The sequence below is a fragment of the Ptiloglossa arizonensis genome, chromosome 8 (genome assembly GCF_051014685.1).
Source record: "Ptiloglossa arizonensis isolate GNS036 chromosome 8, iyPtiAriz1_principal, whole genome shotgun sequence".
Taxonomy (NCBI): domain Eukaryota; kingdom Metazoa; phylum Arthropoda; class Insecta; order Hymenoptera; family Colletidae; genus Ptiloglossa; species Ptiloglossa arizonensis.
The window spans coordinates 13,632,742-13,656,788 of record NC_135055.1 but is presented as its reverse complement, the minus strand read 5'-3'; the positions used below and the strand labels follow the sequence as shown (position 1 = coordinate 13,656,788).

At 40.2% G+C, this 24,047-nt stretch overlaps 1 protein-coding gene across 16 annotated transcripts in view; it reads left to right on the top strand.

Annotated features, from left to right (window-relative positions):
* Positions 1-24,047, top strand: part of LOC143150547 (rap guanine nucleotide exchange factor 2) — a 300,304-nt gene that overhangs the window by 259,138 nt on the left and 17,119 nt on the right. For 13 of the 16 annotated variants that reach the window (XR_012993095.1, XM_076318903.1, XM_076318900.1 and 10 more), the window contains one exon: positions 20,044-20,142. Coding sequence is in view for 15 of the 16 variants with exons in the window: in XM_076318903.1 (XP_076175018.1) it covers positions 20,044-20,142 (99 nt within the window). In the remaining variant the exon portion in view is untranslated. Of the gene's footprint in view, positions 1-5,300; positions 5,545-9,522; positions 10,909-20,043; positions 20,143-24,047 lie in introns of those variants that run through there. The other 3 variants (XM_076318906.1, XM_076318909.1, XM_076318905.1) reach the window with 3 other exon arrangements.

Here is a 24,047-nt window from a genome sequence, read left to right as displayed (position 1 = left end):
TATATTTATATTAAACGTAACATTAATGTACGCAAGATTATAATTCATTGGTTCAATGTTTATGTACTCTTAACGCGTATTTGTTCAATATCCATCTACTTTTAATATTCATTAATTTAATTCCGTGTACTTTTAATATTTACTCGTTTAATAATTACAATTTGTAATTAATAACGGTACAGTGTGCCGTGAAACTCCGTTCGACGTTTAGTCCAATGTCCTTCTACTTAACGATTAGGGCATATTGCATAATCTGCACGGTTTCCTTCCGAATGCTGAATAATTATGTGTCAACTTCCGCTCGATCGTAGTTCCTGCTCGAATAAAGACGATCGTCCTGTACTCTCGAGTCTACGATAAAATCTCTCGTCGATCTCAGCTGAAATTTTCGTTAAATTATTATCCACTGTTTACGTATTTTCTTCCGTACGAGAATAATTTCTACGAACTGTACCTGTTCATTGTTCGAAGTATCGAATAAAGTGTCACGTTTGATCGATCGATGCGCAAATGTTAATTTCGATGTTCCTATTAACGGGCCATAATTAACGTTGAACGTTTCGCGTGTATCGGAGAAATTAAAAACGTACGATTTCTCTCTTGCACGGTTACTGTTCGTATCGATTCGGGTCGTGAAATTTGCATAAAAAGTTCCCGCTGCGAGACAGCAAAAACGGTGCTCGTATTTTTATCAACGTTAACCCGAATACTTCGAATCCTGAGAGGAATAGTTGTATCGGCGACGAGGAAATTTAATTAGCGAATGACTCGAGTTGTTAACGTGTTTAGCCCGGAACGTACGCCGCAAGACTTCCGGATATTTCTCAAGTTATTCACCGGAAACACCGGAACTAGCACACGTAAGGAAGCTACGTGCCTTCGTATACTATACGTACCGACGAGTCTTTAATTTTCCTTTTAATTAATGAGTCACACAATGGATGCGTATGTATCGAGCATCGTGTGTAATACATAAGAATAGAAGGAAGAGTAAATAAGTAACGTTTCCTCGCTCGGAGCGCCTACTGTTCTATTTTAAGTCGTTACTATATCGTTGATCGCGTACCTTTAGAAAATATTCAACGTTCTTACGATTTATTACATATAAATTAAATCGAGTCATTTCAAAGGATGTGCCATTCTATGCAACTCTGTTCCCACGACTCTACGTAAATCTGTTTATATTCGAAGAGCCTAGAGTTTTAGTCTACTTGACGTTTGTGTTTAAATTTTTAAATAGCCAAGGTCTTGGAAAAAAATTTGAGAACTCTTTAAACTTAGTACTCCACTTAGAACACTTAGGAAATTTCCTTCTGTTTTTTTTATCTCACGCCGCACATCGCGTATCTTAAATTTTCTCTCTGGTTCACCAGTTTCTTTCGAAACTCGTTGAAATAATTTATACCCTCTCAATAACGTTTCTCTTGCACTTTGATCGTTTATTTTCATACTATATTTGAAGTCGATTTTACACTCGCCATGTAAGCTTGTCGGTAAAATTAAAGAATCGATGATTATTGACCGAAAAATTGTCAATTTTCGAGCCACTGTAAAATCGTGATATTTTTTTCTAATTAAAGCTCGAAGTCTTTACTTCATGATTTTCAGTTCGGTACATCTCCACTCCTCTAAAAGTCTCTATACTCCTCCAAGAATAATAACACCGAGTATTAAATCTTTTATCGAAAGTATTCGTGACAAAGTACGAGTAAACTTTCTCCAAGTTGAACATCACGATTATTTGCTTAATTAAAGCGCGAAGTCTTTACAATTTTTTATTTCCACTCGAATGCATCCCCCCGCAACTCGAATACTTTCCACGTACACCCCACGAAGATCTCCACTCCGTTAAGAATAATAACACCGAGTACGAAATGAAATCTTTCGTCGGAACCATTCGGAACAATGCAATAATTAAGTTTCGTCGGTGGCGGGGCCGAATCGTTGGCGAAATTAATAAAACTTAGCTGGTTCCACGGGCCTCGAGAAGAAAATCTCGGGCACTTGGCAGTTTCTTAAGCCTTTAATTAAGTATTACGCTCGCCGGCGGCAAGAAACTACGCTTTGTCGACGAAATCAACCCTTTCACTTGGAGAAACGAGCCGGCTCGATTTTCGTCGCGAACGTACGCGATACGCCGCGCGACGTTATCGGGCCAGTTGTTCGTTTCTTCAGGGTTGAACACTAGACGCGTGTTTTCTTTCTCGGTGTGTGGTCAGCAAACCCGGAAACATCGAATTCGAGTTACGAAAATCGCCACGGGTTTGTCGCTTTCTCCGATGGGGCTGGTCGCACGCTCGATAATCATGCGCAACACGCGGTTTCGCAATCGCGTTTAACAATAAAAACGACGCATTTAACATTCCGTTGCGGCAACGGGAACAGCCGTTGAAGCGTACACACTCGACCCAGATCTTTTTCCTTGCTGCGCGACTCTCTCGATGCACCTGCAGCACGCAGCCCGACGTGAACCTGCCCACACTCCTCCGCTGGTGCATTGACGAACACCGACCAATACTATCGCACAGCACGCTCGACTGATTATAGGCTGCGCTTTGCCCGCCGTACAATACACATTAAAGATTGGCTGTGCCATTGCGTCCTATCCGGGACCCATCGTTCCCCGAGATGAAACGGAATGGTCGTTGCGCGTTAAGGTGGCTCCATAGCTGCAACAGAAAACCCAGTCAGTGATTTGGACCGGGACTCTGTGGTTAGAGAGTCTGTGTTAACGAGACAGAAATTGGGACGGTGGAGTGCTTGGAGTTGGTCCGGGTTAAACATTGGACGTGGCGTGAAAAACTGTGGAAGATTTCACGGTACGAGAGGTGTACGAGTTTCGATAGTTGCAACTGGAAAGATTTAAAACTGTATATATGGAACTCTGGAAGGCGTAGGCAAAGATTTTATTCGTGGAGAGCTTAGAGTTAGTTTAGGGTTAACTTTGAGCAGAATATGGCGTGAAAAACTGTGGAAGATTTAATAATTTGAAAGGTGTATGGTAGAACCTCGATAATCGCAACTGGAAAGATTTAAAACTATAAATATGGAACTCTGTAATGTGTAGACAAAGATTTCATTCCTGGAGAGCTTAGAGTTAATTTAGGGTTAACTTTGAGCTAAATATAGTGTGAAGAACTGTGAAAAATTTAATAATTTAAAAGGTGTACAGTAGAGCCTCGATAATTGTAACGGAAACTATTCAAAGCCGTGCGTATGGGACTTTGTAACGCATAATGAAGCAAAGATTGAACTCGCGTGGATCTTGGAGCCAGTCCAGGTCAAACGTAGTGTAAAGAACTGTCGAAGATTTAATACGTCGTGAAGTATACGATAGAATCGCTATAGTTGCGGGAAATGGGACCGAAGGTTCCTGGAAGTATCGAGTTAATATCCCCACTTGGAGATCGTATTTGACCTCAGTGATAACGATTGGCATTTTCTCAACGATTTGCTTTTGTATCCAACGGAAGCCACTTGTTGCCGACCAACCGTGCCTTTCGCTTGTTAACATAAACGAAAGAAATTCGTATGTAACTACCAAGATTGCTTTTACGGAGGTTCTTTTGTATTATGGAACAAAGTCTTAACAATTTTCGCGTAACTTGTACGAATATACACCGAAATCGTTTTGCAGATTTCAGTACTCGTTGACCGTTTTATTTTAATTCTCGGATTAAAAATTGTAAAATTAGTTAGAAACTTGTAAAGGGCATACGAGAAATTAAAAACGTTACTCGAGATACCGACATCTCCGTAGTTATTATCGTTATATTCAACGTGGCATAACGTCGAGAGAATGATTATTTTTGTCATTGGTAAATGTGTGACATTTATTTTGTCTTCCTCGTCGTCTACACTTCGAGCGAAAGGAACCGGGTATCCCGTTACTTCGAAGTTTACTTTAAACAAAGTATATTGTTCCACGTTAAGACGTACAAGAGAACCTGTTGTACCAGAGCCGATGTGTACCATAAATTGACACATATATCAAGTAACCGTGTAATAGGTACGTGTATACATTTACTGATCCTCTATCAATTCCACGAAGGCAGGTAGTGACGTCTACGTACTCTAGCGCGAGTCAAATTCTCAACTTTCCATTCATGCCTCGCAGTCACACATGCTCGGCGGCGTGACGCATACTTTGCGCTCGTGTACATGAAAAAAAGAGACTGGATAATAGTGCATAGTTCGCGTTTTATTAACAGCGAACGAGGACAGGAAATTATACAGATCGTAAATGACAAAAAATAGCATTTCTCTTTTCTTTCTTGCATAGCGACGATCGTGGCTTCGTTGTGCCAACGTGAGTAATGTTCCACCGTTACCGAGTGTCTATTAAATAGTGATTCCCACGAGTGAAAATAGGTTCGATTATTTTCAATTTTTCCTCAACTGCTAGGCCTGATCTTGAAATAATTCCAACCCGAAAGAAATCGAGCTACGTAATACAATTATATTCGAATTTCGTCGAATCTTACGAAATTTATATAACTCGCGTTTGTTAATTAATTGCATCGGTAATACAGATGGCAGAGTCTTTAATCGTTAAAAATTGCTCCGCGTCGTTAACCTTCCATCTTGAGCTTACTTTAATTTCAATCTGTTCCACGTTTCGATCTTTCGTTAGGATCGTCTTCGTTGAACTTCTACCTAAATGATTATACGTAAAACGATCTACCGTATTGACCATTGATCGAACTCTCTTACCAAGAAAAGTACACGAACCGATAAACGTATTCCCAGTCAATCGTTCCCATCGTAACCGTTACCAAAGACGATTCGAAACGATAATTGAAACGTTCAACGATCCCCTAAAATTCAATCGGTCGTATCGGTGGTCCCTTACGCTTTACGTTAAATCTGTCGTTCGATATTCGGAAAATCCTCCCCGACGACTGGCTCGAGAATAGCCGATTTGTCGTAAATGGAACGTCGGTGTTCCCGGCACCGTCTAGATCCCAGAAATCGAATTCGAAGCTACCCAGAACCCCAATGGTAGGGACTTTTTTCCCATCGTGGATAGGGATGATGGTATTTTAAGTCGGGTTTCGAAACTCATTGCGGCTGACACTTAGTCCCGTTTCACGAGATAGAGACGTCTCTCCTCCTCGGTTGCCGCGATCGCGGCCGAAGCGTGTGCGTTGGTACACGCGACGACATGGAAAAGGAGGGAAAAAAGCCGCGTGAAGAAAAATTAACATCCGTGGTGAAGATAGCGGGCTTATCGTTCGTACACCAGACAAACGGCACCAGTCGCGTTTCGTCTTCCGATCGGCTTGGACGGAATCGCTGAAACGGGATTTCTCGTGTCGCGAGAGAGCTTCGATCGGTTTCTGGGTAACCGATTCAACTCTGGACGCGTTTCTATTCGTTGACGAACGTTCCACGGGAACTCGAGGAGGAGCCGTGATACGGAATTTTACGCGCGAACAAGTGGACCGTGAGCTCGAAGTTTCATTCGAGCCGGTGGACGTCTCGCGATCGGCTATTTCGTCGATTTTCGTTGGAAATCCTCTGGATTCTCGCGCGTTGGATAAGGTAGCCTCGAAAGTACACCCTCTTTGGAATATTCGCGACCGGGAGCGTTCGACTTGATCGTTCGGTCTCCGAGAAATTTCTTTTTCGAGTATTTCGGGATTGTTCGATTTTCTTGTTCTTTGTCGAGAATTGTCCGTGGGTATCGAAACCTTGGTATCGTGGAGGAAGTTTGTTTTAAACGATATGGCGTAATTCGTACGCCATTTCCCTGCTTTCGTTCGTTATCTGTGTTTACGGTTATCTATTTGATCGGTTGAATTTATCTAGGTGACTCGTTCAAATCTCGGAGTTTATTGTGCGCTCTTTGAGCGCGGATGATGCAAACTTGGGCAACGGAAGCACGTCTCTTTTGCGCGTTGCTTTATTGTTGTTGGTGAAATGTATCGTTATTGTTACGCTGTCCGCGATGAATCGGATCGTGTCCCTATTTCTTACTGTGTTCAGAATGTAGGTTCAAGTATTGAATTTAATATTCGAGTTTTAGGATAGCTTTGTGTACGTTCTGAAGTGAATACAAGCACGACTGATGGGAAACTTGTAGTAAAAATCGTGAGTTACGGTGTATACCGTGAATTAAGGTATACACTGTAATAATTTGGCACATGGGATGGAATCAAAAAAACGAAGGTTAATTAAAAATTGATATAAAAAAATACAATACTTGATCAATCTTCGTATTGTATTGTTACGACTCCTTGGCGAAAAGAATCCAATTGCACCAGAATTCGGTATAGAAAAATCGACTTCAGCAATCAATAGTCTTTAAAGAAAACGTTTTTCTTTTTCTTTGAAATCGATTCGAAAGTCCATAGTTCGTCCGAGCATGACTCGAACGGAACTGGAAAAATAATTTAAAACAGTAGTCCATGATGAAACAAAAATACAAAAGAATATTTTTTCAATCTTTACATCATATTATTCCAACAATCTACATTAGTAAGTTCTCAAACATTACTACATTGAAACCTCCTTGTCGAAAATAATTCAATTACTTCAGAATTCGGTATACAAAAATCGCTCGATAGCCTCTTAAAAAAAGAACCATTTTTCTTTTTCTTTGAAATCGATTCGAAATCGAACGTTCACGGTTCGTTGGATTCGCGCTCGAACAGATCTGTAAAAATAATCTAAAAGTCTATGCGAAACAAGAACACAAAATAAATATTTTTTCAATCTTTACATCGTATTATTCGAATTCTCATTCGGTATACAAGAATCTCTCGATAGCCTGTTAAAAAAAGAATCGTTTTTCTTTTTCTTTGAAATCGATTCGAAATCGAACGTTCACGGTTCGTTGGATTCGCGATGGAACGTATCTGGGAAAAGGGACGAGCGATGTCTCGGCGGTGCAGCGCGTCGGGAGCGGAATTTCACGGGTGTTTCTTGCGTGGAGTTTTTCGGGTCTCGCGTGACGCCAATGGTGCCGCGACGAGGAACTGCAGGAAGAACCGAAAATAAAGTAGACAGGCGCCGAGAACGCGTATGAATATGCGTGCTCCGCGACGCCAGCCCTCCGACGTTTGCCCGCGGAGGTCCGGCCGGGAGGAAATTTTTAGCTCGCGCATCCGTGTAGCGAGCGTACAAATCCTCGTAACGCGGCCCCCGGAGACAGTTTATGCGACTGCATCCGTCGCTAGATTTTTCATCCTCCGGGTTCCCGCGGCCCGGTGTTATTCATCTTAATAATTCTCCGCGCTCCCAGCCACTCAAGATTGCCGTGTAAATATTTCAGGGGAATTTTCCACGACGGGCCACTCCTCGGCCACTGTTTGGCCGCCTCTGGCCACTCGCGACCGAAGAATTTTTCTCTCGGTCTCGTTTCACGTCGTTTTCGAGCCGGCCCTCGCTCGCACCGCTCTTGGCGGTTTGATCAACCCTCGGACTAGTTAATTTTTTTTGACGAATTCTAGCTTGGAGTAATCTCTCGTCGGGAGTACGAAAGTGACTCTCTTTCGATTAGGAGGACTTGTGGACGGTAACGATGGAAGTAATGGTGGTAGAGTTTTTTCGTTTATTCTTTTCAATCGGTGGATATGTGGAGGAATAACATTGGAGGTTCGTTTGACGATTTGATCGTCCTATGTGTAATTGTTTTTTTTTAAATTGGGGTAATTTTTTCATGGAAAGTGACTCTCTTTCGATTAAAAAGGGTTGTGAATGGTAATGATGGAAGTAATGGTAGATTTTTTTGTTTATTCTTTAAAATTAGTGGAGAAATGTAGTTAATTTTTTTTTTAAATTGGGGTTACTTTTTCATGGGAGTTAAAAAGTGACTCTCCATTAGGAATTATAGATGATAACGAAGGAAGTGATGATAGATTTTTGTGACAATTAAAATAATAATACAAACGGTTGCTGCAATGATAATAATGTACGAGTTCGTACAGAGTCGATACAGAGTATCCTTAATTTCAACCCCTATCTTTGGATCTTCTTCGGTAATCTGAAATATTGAAATTTTTTCATCGCGTCACTGTTCTTATTGCGCTAAAAAAACCACGGATAAACTTATCTAGTCCGCGATATCGTGCCTAGGCTACTTTTATAATTACTGGCACATTTACCGTGGTTTTATGATCGTGTTACGGTGAACGTAAACTTTCTACCGAGCGTAAATAAACCAAAGGAGCGAACCTACGGTTCGATTAATTATCTAAAATGAAAATTTATAAACTTTTCGACATACGTGTTGATTCGGAACGTAATGTATTTTATTGCTCTCGAGGAACGACACGGTTTATTTTGTTACCGTGAATACAGTTCCCTGACAACGTACGTTGTTACACGTAATGGGATTAGATTCCTTTGGAGCAGCTTGACGTCGTTAACTAATACCGGGTTGTATCATCGTTACGCTTTGTAGCGCTGTGGTACAGGTAGGATTAACGTCCTATCAACGTCTTTTGACAATTTCTGCGACGCTCAAGGTGTTTCGAAACACACGCTACGTTCCGAAAGAGTGCTTTCCACGGAACAAATGGAGCGAGGGATATACTCCTTTGTTATTTGGGCCTTGCGAGTATTTAATGCCCGTTTGTTTCTTTATCTGCACGAGTGGTTGCACTTTCGCCGTGGAGTGTCTCGATTTATTTTTTCTTTCGTTCGGTCGACATTGTTTTCATTCGATAAGGACCACCTTAGTCGAGTTTGTATAGAAATCGTCCTGAAACACTCATGGTGGGGTCCTTTACGAGTGGACCGTCTCTTTTCGGCCTCGGTCTTAAATTTTTCCCAGATACAGCGACACTAATCGAGACTCGCTTTCTATGACACGTGTTCGACCATGTGTCACGGTCCTCGGTTCTCGTAAAAATCATACGAAACTTGAATTTTGTAATAACACGTTCGAGAACAGGATAAATGGGTCGTGACGTGTCGTTATGATTTTTTTTGTAACGCTTTCATTTTACGAATACTCGTACTTTCGTACGTCAGTGTATTTTATGTAGAACCTGCGCGGATTGAAATGCGTAAACAAGTAATACAACGGATTATTATTATTATTATTCTAGAGTTTCAGCTTTTTTAATATTTAAACACTTCGAGATTTCAATGTATATTTTTGTATAGACATTGTAGTGTTTTACGTGCATTTTTGAACGAACTACGATCTATGGAAAATTTTGTTTTTCTTAAAAGTTCAGACTATCGTGCTTCTAATCGCATAAATATAGTATCGACTTCCACTGTTTTACCTAAAAAGTAATTTTTCCTCGACGTAACTGACATGACTAACACACGTTTATCGTTCGTACTATTCGTCACTCTTGCAATAAGTTTACAATTTCCACGCAAAAAAAAATAAAGTCGAGTATCTTTGAATCGTGATTCGGTATTCCCGAAAAATGGTCGTACTTTAAACAAACGTCGATAATTTCGAATCGAAACCTTTCGAAAAATTCATTCGACCGTTAAAAAAATTTTTTCTCCTACGAAATGCACATCTGTTTCGTGAAATATTCCATTTCGATCGGATATTTTTGTATTAAATTCCCTCCCACGATGATAACTCGAGCCAATAATATTCATTATTTCACGCTACAACGATGAAAAGGAAGAATCAGCGATGTAATAATTTCGTTCTCATAAATTTCCATAGACCGGCTCTGATCAACGTTTCCCACGGTCCGTTCGGTTATCTCTGTAGTTAAACGTATTAAAAATCGTAGAGTTCGTTAATCCGTAAAATTCTCCAAGTCACGATTGTCAATGTTCGTTCACCTCGACGAATTCGATTTTTCTCCCCGCTAAGAAGTACCGTTCCCGATTTTCGAAAAGGATCCAAGACCGAGCGATAAGTCGATCGCTGAACGTTCCATTGGTTCGTGATACGCGTTATCGCGCCATGTTCCATTTTACGTGTCCCATACGATCTGCCAACGAAGTATCGTAACGTTTTCCTACGTCACTGCGTGCGTAGTCACGTGACGACCAGTCGAGTCACTCTTTGGCCCTCAAGAATCGTGAACGATTCAGTTTATCGTGACCCGCGGTGTGCTCGAGACCGAGCGTTAGATACGTCGATATACAGTCTGTGCTCGCGCGACGTTCCTTTCAGGGAGGTACCAACGATATCTCGACCTTGATACAAACCGACCAATCTCGGCGAATGTTTGGTCGTCGATCGACGACTCTCGGTGACCTATCAGTGACGTGTCCCAGTGTACCACAATAAACAAGGACGGACAGTGCGCGTCTCTTGGAAAGTTTTACTTTCGACGCGTTTCTTCGTTCCGACGCTCGGCCAGAGAATACTCTGCCGGTTAATTTCCTTTTAATACAACTCGTTTTTACCGTTCAATAACGAGTCGTAGAAGCGAGAGAGGAAACGTGAAAGCACCGTGAAAGGGCGATTCAGTGCAATTGATAGTTTCGGTTGATTTATGGGTTCTGTCTATGCATTAAAAAGTGAAAGGGGGGAAAAACCCCGTGGAGAAATTGTGATTTTGCTCGTTTAATCGATAAGTGTACCCGTAAGGGATCGTTGGTGATTGTACGTCGGTGTTCGAAAATTCGTAAGAAATTTCGATTCACGGTGTGTCGCGACTCGTGACAAGGATGACGTGAGAAACGAGGGTGGTCTTTTTTTTTTCTTCTTCTTCTTTTTCGAAGAAAAAAAGAAAAGGGAGAAAACACACACACGCACACGCACACGCGCGCGAGTGCGCGCCCAACGATGGAAGTGGACAACAGTGTGTCGACGAGTTGCTCGAGGGACGCGTGAAGAATTTTTGATTCACCAGGATGTTGAAACACATGAATCGGACTGGACGACCTCGGGTCGTCGCGAGGAAGAGAAAAGGTCGTTCGTTATCCAGAAGCTGGCCTGGTACACCGAGGCCCTTATCGGTCGTTTCCAACGAGGTAAAGAGAGTTCTTTCGTAATTAAGGAAGTTGTTCTATCTACGATGTGTCGCGTTCGTATCTTAATGGCCACTCTGTTTCTCGATAGCCGTGTATAGTATATCGAGAAAATAGGCACGTTCTCTCGGACTTCGCCAAATAAGACACCGGAGGAATCCACGATTCACGCGTTACGCGAATATTTCGTGGAAATATTTGCACGAGAATTTTCGCTACGTTGCAAATTCGGCTGTTCAATAGACACACTCCGAGTGTACAACGAGACACGGTGTTCTCGTTTTCAATCTCTGTATTTATGAAAAGAAATCGAATGATACGTCGCGAACATTTCGACGCTGGCCGAACAACGTGACATTCAATATCGCGAGAGTTTTCACGCACTCGTTGGAAAGTCACTTGAGCGAAATTCACGTGTGTTTCGCGTATTATTCAAATGTTTACGTAACACCGCTCACGAGGAAACGTATCGTCGATTGGTAATTTTTCGAACCCGCGTTTTTCCTTGCATTTAGTACAATCTCGTGATTCATTTTCTGACGTTTCGAAACATTTCCTTATTATCCTCCTCTTACGAACACGGGTAGATACGTACGTCGATTTATAAATCAATGGTTATCAAATTCTTTTCAACGAGAGGACACACCGGATTAGCAAAATATACAAATTATTGTCAAATATGACAATAATTCACAATTCAGACCATCGTTCACAATTGATCGCAAAAGCACTTCGTTTGGATCTCAACTGTATACCTTGAAAATCATATATGGTGGAAAATATTAGTCGAGAAGTATTTTTCCAAAATTGCACAAGACGTTCGCCAATTTTGTTTTTTTTTTTACGAAGAAATCGTACCAGTGTACGTTGATTAAAAGCAACTGATACGTGCCATGGAACTCGAGCGGTTATCGTTGAAATTGATAATTAATATGCTTCCGATAACCCTATCCTTTGGTCGTTAAAGTTTATTGAAACCGAAATGGAACGGGTCGGCATCCATTCGCGGTAAAAACGTCGGTTTATCGTGCGTGCTCGACACGCTGCACGCGTGTGTGCGATCGCCCACGCAGAGTCGAAGGGCCCACGCAAAGCATCAATATACGGGGTGTTCAACTCGAAACGGAGCTCACCTCGATATCTTCGTTTCTCTAAACAATAGAAGAAAATGTTGTTCGGGAAATTTGTTCGGCTTCGAATGTTACCTAATACGACGCTAACGGTTCGGTTATCGGTGAAGCCATAAACGAGATTCGCGAATCGAGTTCGTTCCTTTCGACGAAATGACCAGTTTTTTAAAAAAAGAAATCCAGAGAGTTCTGAATTTTCATAATCAAATTATCGTGGTGCGTCTAACCTCGAGCTAATAGTTTTCGAGATATTCGTTTAGTAATGTTTGGTAGGTCGAGTCTTTAAAGTGTCGTGTCACATGAACGTCTTATCGCCTTGGACATATGTAAACAAACAGAAAACGGTGCTTCGACGTTGCTGTATTTCTTGCACCATAACCATTGGCGAGATCGTGCGTTCGGTTTATATTATTTGTAATGTTTCGTTGCGGATATAAACTATCCGGTGTTTTTCTGTATTTGTTATAAATGTTGTCGTGATTCTTTCACACGGTGAACGATATTCGGAGAACGGAGCACTATTAGCGCGTGATTCTTTGAAATTATATTTAACGTTTACAAACACGAGGACGCGACAGAGGTAAAAGAGAATGCGTACCGAAACGCACGAGATCGAAGTTTACGATTGTTCGAGGTTTGGAAAAATTTATTTTATTTTCCAAAATGGAAAGAAACTTCACTCTACGTTTTCAATCACTGTTTCGCGAAGACAATTGGCGTCTCGTTGGTACTTCGTCTCACTAGACACCCTGTATTTCGTACTATTTATGTAAACCTAACAGGATCACCGTGGTACAAAATTCTTAGTCATCGTAATCGTGGCTACGAGTATCGAGGTTGCGGCTATGTACGACAATGAATGAGATAATTAAGAAAACAAGGTTTACGATCCAATTCTCGAAACTGGCTGCAACTTCTGCGAAGCCGACATCATTTTTAGGAACAAACGTGTTTCAATACCAGTTGAAAATTTACTGCGTGACCGACAGTAGGATCGATCGAAGCGAATTGATTTAATAATCGATGCTGTTAATTCGGGGGAAGCGGGGTGGTGACTTTTTGAATAGCTATCAATGAATCACGTGCACGGAATTTGATAATATATATCTTTGAAACCTTGAAGTATTAGGTGAACGTATCGATTGTTTTCTAAACGTGATCGTTCGTGCTTCTACACTTCGTTCTTAAATATAGATACGAGTATTGAGAATAGCCCAGAGATCGTTGACACCTTGGTAATATATTCGTTCCAATTCTAAAATATCCTCTCAAATTAAATATACATACACCGGTACAATCGGTCTCGTTCGATCGATCATTTCTAGATCTTACTTTCCCATGTGACAGTTGTAGAATCAATTTTCCCATCACCACGTTCAACTAAACAAAATTTTAGAAAATCGATCAATCGATCAATAACTCTACGTTAAATACATTTGCCTCGATTTACTTTCTAAAATTCCATTTAATCCACGATTGAAAATACTTTCAAATCAATTGCAGTATAAATCGTTCGCTGTATCATCGTATAAAATCGTTATCATTCAGAGAGTGATAATTTACCACATTTGTTCCGCGAGAACTCAGAAGCGAGTATCCTTCGTGAAAATCGCTTCAATGGGTTCGTTGAAGCAGCTCGATGAAAAACCTTGATCTCTGAATCCCATTCTTATGCTCGATAATATATACGCTTATCTCGGTGTGCAATTGATCGTTTACGTGACACATCGAAACGAAAGATATTGTCTCGACACCGAGCGAAGTATTTCACAGTGTCAGGGATAACGATTGCCAAAGATCGCAAGACCGATCGGAGCGAGGGGGGTGTCGAGGAGTCGATTTGTAATTTTACAAAGTGGAATACCAGCTGCGTCATCGCGGTCGAAAACGATTGTTTATAATTCGTGTGTTACGCAACGTAGGAACGACGCGTGCACATTTCTGCATTGGCTGTTTACCGGTTGCGTCACGGGGCTGGGTTTCGCGACTGTCCGGTCCGTGTTCCACCACGGCCCACGACTCGCCATTATAATTCGTCTCTCGATAAACAGAGCATAGCATGTGATCTACTTTATTTCCCTTTTGCGCGCTTGTTTACGCGCCGCTCATTGAGAAATCGGGTCCGCGATACTCGGATGATCCGAGAGACGCGAAACGATTCTCGATCGAGAAAATTTAAAATTCATTTCCTCTTCTGTGACGAGTTTCCTTGGATGCGCGAACAAAATATTCGTTGGAGTATGTAACTGTGCATTGGTGAAATTTTACACGGGTAACGATAACGCGAAATGCGTATAAAGTATGTTATTTTACGATTCGAATTTGAATTTTTATTCGACGAGTAAGGGATGGAAAATTGTTTCTCTTTTGTGTTTTCTTCGAAGCTTTTATTCGATTATAAATTTTCCACGTGTTTGGTAGATCGTAATGTACGAAGGGAATATAATCATTGATGGTCAAAATGTCAGGTATCTTCTTAATTTTGTTCTTAAGACATTTATGCCATGGGATTTGTATATAGTTTATCTTTGGAGAATATTGTTTCTATCGGTGGAAAATTTTCTTTCGTAGAAAATTCGGAGAAATTTGAAAGATTGTAGAACCGTAGTTCGAGCGATGCTAATTACGTAAGTATTTTTTATTTCGGTAATGAAACGAACCTAGAGGTCGAGGCACAATTTGTTGAGCTAATAATTCCGTATTGGTTTCGGACAATAGATTTTTCTTCTTTAAGGTGGTCGTTGGAAAATCTGTATTCCTAAAGAGAAATGTTAGAAACGATAAATATAATAACCCCGATAAAATAAAGAATATTCTTCTTAATTGAGAAATTTACGAAATGTTAAGTCGAGTGACTCGATTGTAGTCACCGATGGAAATAATACCGTAAGGATACGTAGGTATCAGAAAATAAAGTATCATTTCGTATTAAACTTTTTTAATTACATGGGTATCGAACAGGATCGATACCTATTTGATACCTACACGACAGAATCGATACGTATCGATTACAAAGAAAATTGTACGGTATCGATACTGTCGGTATTATATAGTAATACTCACTGGCTATTCGTACTATTACGTTTACGTTCATGTGAACCCCATATTTGCATACATTGGAAGAATCCTGGAATCGTTTATCTCCGATAGACACACTAGGTTTCGTTCTTTATATACATTTACAAACGATAATGAAACTCGCTCGATTTAAACGGTATTTTTTATCGATCGATATTCGTATCAGAAGTGCAGCTATCGAAGATCGATACCAAGTACTTGAAACTGATTCCTATTGACTGTCACGACACAATTATTTTGATAACGAATTACGTAAATGTCGTCGTTGTAAATTAGACAGGCAAATTGAGAAATGACAGCACATTAAGCGCACATCGACGATAATTGTGAGTTACAGCGGTAAATCATCGTACTTGCACAAGTTTGAAAACCGTGACAAATTGATCAACGATAATATAGAATACGATGAAAATTAACTCGTTGCAGTCGAAGCCAGGAATAATCTTTCCAGCATACTTTCACCGAGCGGCGCCTTTCATACGATTCTAGATTGTAGTTCGCGACTTATAATACTAGGTTACGGACACGAAAAAGACAGATATATTTTCTCCGAAGAAGAAAATAATTTTTTAACTCTCCGTTCGAATAACGTACCGTTCCAACATCTAGAGCGTAAGGTAATTCCGCGAAGCATCGTATTTGATTGGTCGTAATCGCTGCACGTATACCTAAAACTCATGCTCTGTTTGCAGTGTGTCGTTAAACATTGGACGAAACTCGTAGATAAATTGCAGGAAGAACAAAATTTCGCGGTGCCTTTTCAAGCCTTCTCGACCGCTCCTCGACCGAGTTCCTTTTTTTCTAGTTGGCAAAAAAACCTATACTTTCGTGTTCCAAATATTCAAAAAAGAAAAAAAAAGAAACCAGATATATTATAGACACAAAAATCCATGAAAACCGTCCCGAAAATGGTCCGCTCCGGAACGTGCACTTTCCTTTATTTTACTCTCGATTATTTCGATCGATTAAACACGGCTTCGCTTAATTATTCGTGCGAGCGTATTCCCCCGAGTCAACTCGGACGCGGTCACTTAAGTGATCGGGCACGTTCTGTGCCGCGAGTTTCACGTTTGAAAAGCCCACCGACCCATCGCGAATTGTTCGACGTCGCGTTCTACGAATCGATCGCCGTACTAATTAAAAAGTGCAAGCTAGCCGGTTAGCTGGCTGGCTGGTTGGCTGGCTGGCCGTGCCAGTGTCGCGTATTACACGATGCGTTACGCGAACCACGGTGATAGTGGAAACACGCGCGCCTTTCGCAATATTCGTGCGCGCGAAAGTTGTTTCGTTAATTTCCGGAGCGTCGAACACCGCTACTATTTCTCCGGGCTTTATTTTTTCTATCCGTATCTCTCTCTCTCTACAATCCTGACACGTTTCCCATCGATGATTCCGAATCGAATCATCGTATCGCCGTGCCGGTGGAAATTCAACACTCGCCACCGAAATTGGCTAAATATTCGCTTCTAACAATCGAGTCGCGAGGGAGCGGTTCCGTGAATGGCGAGTATAACTGGCGTATCTACCGGAAGTCCGGCCTACGGGTTCCGGCCCGAGGCACGCTCATCTCGTTGTCTCTCGTGTCTTTTTTTTTTCTCCACCCCTCCCCTTCTGTTTCTGTTTCTCTTTCTCTCTTTTTCTCTTTCTCTGTCTCTGTCTTTGTTTCTGTGACTCGTTTTCCTTTTTCCGTGCACATTGTTCGAGCGAGTGCATCGCCTGTTGACCGAAAAAAGGCACGGGCTGCAAACGGAGGCGAGAAGTTGACGCAGCTGCAGAAGTCGAGCGCGTCTGCAGGTGGAACCGGATTAGATTATCAACACGGTGTTCGCTTGTTGGAGACGATACACCACGGATAAGGTGCCTCGTCGCTCGAAACGTTCGCGATATGGGTTTTAGAGAACGCTCCGAACGTTGTTCAGTCTCTACGGGATTCTATTCCGTCGATGAAATTTCGAGGGAGACGTCTCTTGGTAGAGATTGCTCGCGTGTTGGTCGTTAGGTCTGGGTTAGATCGAATATTGCTGAAATTGCTAAACGCGTGGAAAAGAGGCTCACCGGTTGGTAGAATTGTTATCTAAGTAGGATTTCGTTCGAGTGGTATAGGGTTATTTTTCTGGGTAAGTTGTTTGTCGAATTATTGTACTTTGTTTTGAAACTGAAGGGAATGGAATAAAATGTGGAGTAAAACATGGGTATGGTTTAGGGTGTTACTAAAATGTACTCCCTGGGTAAGGGGTATTTTCTTCCGTTCATCGAGGAAAAAGAAAAAAGCATTCTTTGAAAATGTATCCTATTTGATCTTCTTTTCGAGTGACAGCTGGTTTTACGATCTACTAATTATTCGCTTATCTTTGCGGAAACACTTGCTCGAATTTATCGTATTCGAGGAGCAGATTATTCTTCCAATCGAACCGATTTTGGACATTGAATATTCACACGAAATTAATTTATTTCAGCCGATAAAATCGATCGATGATAAAGAATCGACGAAACTTCAACTCGCTAGAAATTTTATTTACCATTGTATTTACTGGAATTGGCTAGATTCATAGGACAACACGTAAGTGTTTACAAATGATCAACAGCATCGTGTATAATATCTTGAGCGTCGGGTGTAAATATTTAAATAGACTCGGTTACACTAACCTTGCGAAGACAAAGTCAAACAGGAGAAATATATATACAAACATTTTTTTTTTTATTACTTCCATGTACTGAATTCCCACTTCTACGTCTAGAATTTATGTAACACCCTGTACACGTGTATCTAGTTTCGCTCCTTTTTCTATGGGCGTTGCAGACCTTAGAAAACAAGATATCGGATTCCCCGAAGCAAGTATGTTACACGGGGAATGCCATCGAGCTTAAAAAGATTCGAGATGCGGGCCGAAATTTTGATCCCTGTGATTATTCAAAATTAATCTGCAACTCGCTGTTGTGTTATACTCCCACATGTTTCATCCTTGAACGCGGTGGAATCGTTAAAAGAGTTATGATCGCTGTAATAGTTACTCCCAAGGTTGCATATTTTTACGATGGGATCGGTACATAGGAATCAAGAGATGCGAGAAACAATCACACGAATTGCAACAGACTGTAGTCTTTTTTTTTTTCAAGAGAAAAATAAAATTGAAAATTTAGTATGGATTGGTAAAAGCTGTTTTCTTTTAATCGTACGTTTTCTCAAAGTGCAACGGTAGATGCACAAAGTGCATATCCACTCTTATTTTTAACAGAATAGTATACTTTATATACAAGTCGATTTTTCTCTCTTCGTACCGTGTGCATGCAGATTGTCAATTTCTTTTAATCGTACACATTCTCAAAGTGCAACGGTAGATGCACAAAGTGCAATTTCACTCTTATTTTTAACAGAATAGTATACTTTTTATACAAGTCGATTTTTCTCTCTTCGTACCGTGTACACGCAGATTGTCAATTTCTTTTAATCGTACACATTCTCAAAGTGCAACTATAGATGCACAAAGTGCAATTTCACTCTTATTTTTAACAGAATAGCATACTTTTTATACAAGTCGATTTTTCTCTCTTCGTACCGTGTGCATGCAGATTGTCAATTTCGTTTAATCGTACGCATTCTCAAAGTGCAACGGTAGATGCACAAAGTGCAATTTCACTCTTATTTTTAACAGAGGAGCATACTTTTTATATAAGTCGATTTTTCTCGTCGTACCGTGCGCGTGCAGATAAGACCGTCGAAAATTAAATATTCCCCAAGATGTTTGGAAATAAAACATGTTTGACATACGGAGAGCATCTGGTCTGCGAGTTTGTACTCACATTTTTGGCACCGTTTTTTTTTCCCTCCATGTTCCTCATGGAAATCGCATGTTATCCATAATCTAATCCATCCAACCACCACCTGTGCTTGCATTTCTCTGATGCGCGATAACCTTTCACCTTTCGTCGCGTACGAAGCACTGCAGTTGGTACCCATTTTTAACCTTAAAGATATAGGAATTGTTTAACGCGCGTAGACTTCATCGGCAAGTTTCAAATTTAGTCGAAAAACTTCCCTCGAGGCTAAAACGGAAACGAAATCGCCCGTCTTCGCGTCGATCGAAGATCATTAGTTGTTTAATTAGGTTACTTTTAAACCGGTTGTAGAACCACTTCCCATTAACCCGGATGAATTTCGGAATCGATGTTGAAGAATTTTTGCGTGTCTCCAAGATTTCGCAAAACGTGCACAGGATGAGTCTAGAAATTGAAGAATAATACAATTATAAACAAGTCGATTTATTTTCAATCTGAAGAAATTTCTTGGTAATTCGATTTATTTTTTCTTCTTACCGAGAACTGTTCTGCCCTTGAGGGTTTCGTAAACGAGTCAGCTTCGTTCGGGTGATACTTAAGATTTTTTTTAGAAAAAATTATCAGACGCATCATTTTCAAACTTTGCACATACATTCGTGTACGTTTTCTCCAAGTACTAACAATTTTTTCAAGTACGAATAATTGTTTCGTACGTATAAGCAAGGCTATCGCTTGTACCAAAATAAATTAAAATACTCAAAAAACAGAGGATTGTGTACGAGTCATGGAAAAAGAAATTTTACAAATATCGACTTGATTTTAGTTCGCACGACGGAAGAATATTTACGGTCGTGTACATGTGTCAAATTTTGTGTCACTGGGTCTATCTGAATGTTATATTTTCAGTGTGCAATGTTACAGTACACGGTACAGTAAAGCTGCACAACAATTCCAATTTTTCGAATTTCGCTATGGTCTTTTCAGGATAATGCACGTGAGATCTGAATCTTTAAGAAAGTGTAAACACGATCGATTTTATATAATTTTCGAACGAGACACACCTTTTTACCCGTTTCCGTTATATTTACGCGGTATCGTGGAAAAATCGTGGAATTCGTAGCACTAATTGCTCGTGTTGTTTTTATTTTTATAGATCGACTACTCGGAAGTGCATGGAGGAAGGATGCATCGGCCACCGCACCCTCATCCCATAACCGACCATCGACAGGTCAACTTGGTCTTCGATGACACGGTAAACATCTGTTTTCGAACTCTTCCTCCCTAGGTAGAAACATTTTTGAAACAGGCTCACCGTGACGATCCTTTTTCGACCTGAATTCTTCAACTCGAATAACGGATCATAAATTTCACCTTTTATTTTACAATTCGGTGTTCCACTAAATTTACACGGTTCAGGGCTGGACAATTGTTCAAGGTGTTTTAGATCAGTACCGTTTGTTTAAAAGTGGTCCTACCTGAGAATCGATGAACGATGATGAACGAAAGTATCCCAATATTCCCAAATAATTCCCTATACGTCTGTTCCTATTTAGTATATTAAAAATATTACAAATACCGGTCAATCGTAGATCCAAGTAATGGAAAATAATTTATAAAACTTCCCTACTGCGTTTAAAATAAAAATTCCAATTAAAGTACTCTTAAAGGATTTCGTGGACAGTCGAGTCTCGCATATAGTGCTCCGAACACGCATCCGTTGTCATCGGACAGTCTATCGTTCACCGGTAGACGCGTTTATATTCGAAAAATATGGGTATTGCATTTTCAGAAGTAACATCCATACGTCATTGTCGCAACGGCAACACGAAACGGCTGTTAGGGGAAAAAAGTTAACTTGAGCAAAAATCCCGGACATATAAAACGTGTGGAACGTTTCTATTCGGAAATTGCAAATCGAGCTCTCGAGGCTTTGAAAATTTTATTTGCGCGTCGCGTACAAAAATTGCATTTCGTTTGAAAAAAAAAAAAAAACTAAAACTGAGGAGATAGATACAAATGGAAGTATTGACACGTGTACGACTATCGAAGAAATTGAATAGCGACTATTGACATGTGATACAATACTCTTGAAAAAGGAGCCGCGTTAAATAATGTGAAACCACCAACTGTTTAATTATACAGGTACTCAAGTTAAAATATTGATTTCATTTGAAATTATTTCTTTAGTCAGACATTACCAAATAAACGTTCTATCAAAGATTATTACAAGTTAAAGAAATTTCTAATCAAACATATGTTCTATATGTAATTTGAGACACGTGTAAATACATTATGGTCATTTTCATGACCGTTATTCAAATATAAATATTCGAATATAAACCTGCATCACTTTCATAGAATATTGAATAATACTGACTGTAAATTTAATATAAATACTTACATCGGTTTATAAAGTTAGCTTGAACTGAATTTCTCTTGAAATGGAGCAATTTTGAAAAATAAAAAAAGGTGACCCATTTTTCCAACCATTTGTCGTCAGATATTTATCGAAGAGAACAAAGTTTGTCTCGTAAACTAGTTACCGGTGCAAACTTTCGATTAATCGCGATCGAGAGCGAAATGAGTTCGCATCGGACGTGATGCGACAAAAGTGCATAGTTGTTGGTCGTTAGTGCAGAGCGTGCACTTCTTGCGATCGTTTCCCTTGCGTCACGGGGTCTATCGTTGGAAGAAAGTTTATAACGTTGTCGATCCGTGACGTACACGCGGGACGCCCACGTGTTTTCGCCAATCGGATACGACGCGGGGAAAGGAAGTAAAAGGACCGCGCTGAATGCACCGAGTCGCAAAACTTTTAAACCAGACTTTTTCCACGTTGCACTTTCTCATGCATTTCAAATGCACACCACCGTTCGCCACGAGGAAAAGAAGTTTTATCAGTCGCTGAATTTTCTTATTTTGCATCGTACGCGGTGTACGCGCGGAACATTTTCCGGCTGGTAGAGTAAATAGCAATCGTCGTGAAACGAGAAAAGATTTTCCATCGACCGGAAAGTGGAACGCACGTTATACTATACGTGCGTGTATCGTTGAAGAGAATTCTTTTTGCTTTCCACCGCTGGGGATGAATGTTCGATTCTCCTTAAGTACGTCTTGGTTCTGTTAACGTTTCACTGGGACGTTCACGAGTTCTTGGGATTCGCTATTCACGAACCATCGGCGATTTATCTTGAAAAATATCGACACAGTGGGTGCCGATTTATTTTCGAAGTCTCTCTTATAATAGATATTTTGTTAATATTGAGTTCTTGGTATTCGTGATACTTCGACGATCTTTATAGTTATCTAAACGGTAGATACTATGTTTATGTTTGGAGTTTTTTTTTTTTATAATATTTTTTTAGTATTTAAAAATATTTGTTCGCTAGTTCTTGGTATTCATGATCGATCCCTTGACGATCTTTATAGATATCTAAGTAGTAGATACCGATTTATGTTTGGAGTTTCTTTCATAATAAATATTTTTTTAATATTTGAATATATTTGTTCGCTAGTTCTTGGTATTCATGATTGGTCCTTTAACGATCTTCATAGATATCAAAACAGTAGATACTAATTTATGTTTGGTGTTTTTCCCATAATATTTTTTTAATATTTGAATACATTTGTTCGTTAGTTCTTGATATTCATGATTGATCCTTTGACGATCATTGTATTATAGATATCTAAACAGTGGATACCGATTTATTTTCGGAGTTTCTTTCCCAATAAACATTTTTTAAATATTCTATATACAAAATGTATAAAAATTTGTTTCAATCGCTGAATATCGATACACAAATACGTCTAAGAAGAGGACCAGAAGCGGACCCACGCTTTTTCAATGAGTCACGCTTAATGACTGCGCCAGGTCTACGGGGTCCTTACATTACCGAAACGTTAGTTGATACACGCTCACGGATCTCGATAAAAGGAGCAAGAAAGCTCTTGTAACGTGTTTTTCCAAAATGAATATTTATAACAAAAAAAAAAAAAATAAACGCGATTCTCGTATATCATGCTACCGCCGTGTCGTTTGAATACTCGTCACTTTCGAGAATTGACGAAGGTTTGACATTCGAAGGAGAATTTTACATTTGTATCTATAAATATTCACTTTGGAAAGAAATGGAACAAGACTTTTTTCACTCCTTTTAGCAAGATTTATAACTCCATGTTAACGTTTCGCCGATATACGTGTCACGAAAGTTTTACTTTTAACGTTGCTTATCGCAGAAACAACCGACCAGTTACGTACAAAGAGGATGTTTCTTGAATAATTTATCGAAGTTTGAAATTTCAAGTACGATTCATCGAAAAATCGATAGATGTCGCTACCGGTTCCACGGTTCGTTAAAATTGATAAAACTATAATTTTCCATTTAACGGTTTCGTATCATAGATTCTTAGGTACACATCATCGATAGTTCGTTTCGTGCAATTTATAATCCACGTGGATACGAAAAACGTGTACCAAATATATAAATATTATATTAATTTATAAATATTCCTTCGTGCACTTCGCGCGTGTTTTCCATACTAGCGTATAGTTAACGCGTTTGGTATAATTTCTAGTCGCTTTACTTAACGAAGTGCGTGTTTGTAATCCTTTATAGGTACTACATAGTAAAAAGGCTGATTGAATATTCTAAACAGTGTCGCGTACACGCAACACTGGACTCGTTTTGTTTACTCATACGTACGCGAAATGAATCGTCATCGGTGACCAGGTCGGTCTTTCGCGAGAAATCGATGCCGTTCCATACACGTGCGCGCGTTAAAATTTGACCGGTAACCTTTCGATCGAGGATTTCTCTCCGAAACGTTCCGTTCGTTCGGAACGAGGTACAGTCTCGAAGGTTCACACCGAAGTGTAACGCGTTAGTTTCGGCTCGTGAAGCGTTTTACACGGTATCATCGTCGATATCGCGAGCCGTTGAAGGCGCAGCTCGCGTGTAAGATGATCTACATTAACGTCTCCCCTAAAGAGTCTCTGGAATGCGCATTGGTCGCATGCACTGGTATGCCACTGTCTCTCGGCCGAGTAGGAAGAAACTGAATGGGAGAGGCAATTTGGAAAGTCTGTGGAGCAGGGCAAAAGGAAAAGTGAGACACGGGCACGACATAACGGGTCGTATAAATCATCCGTCGGGTCGG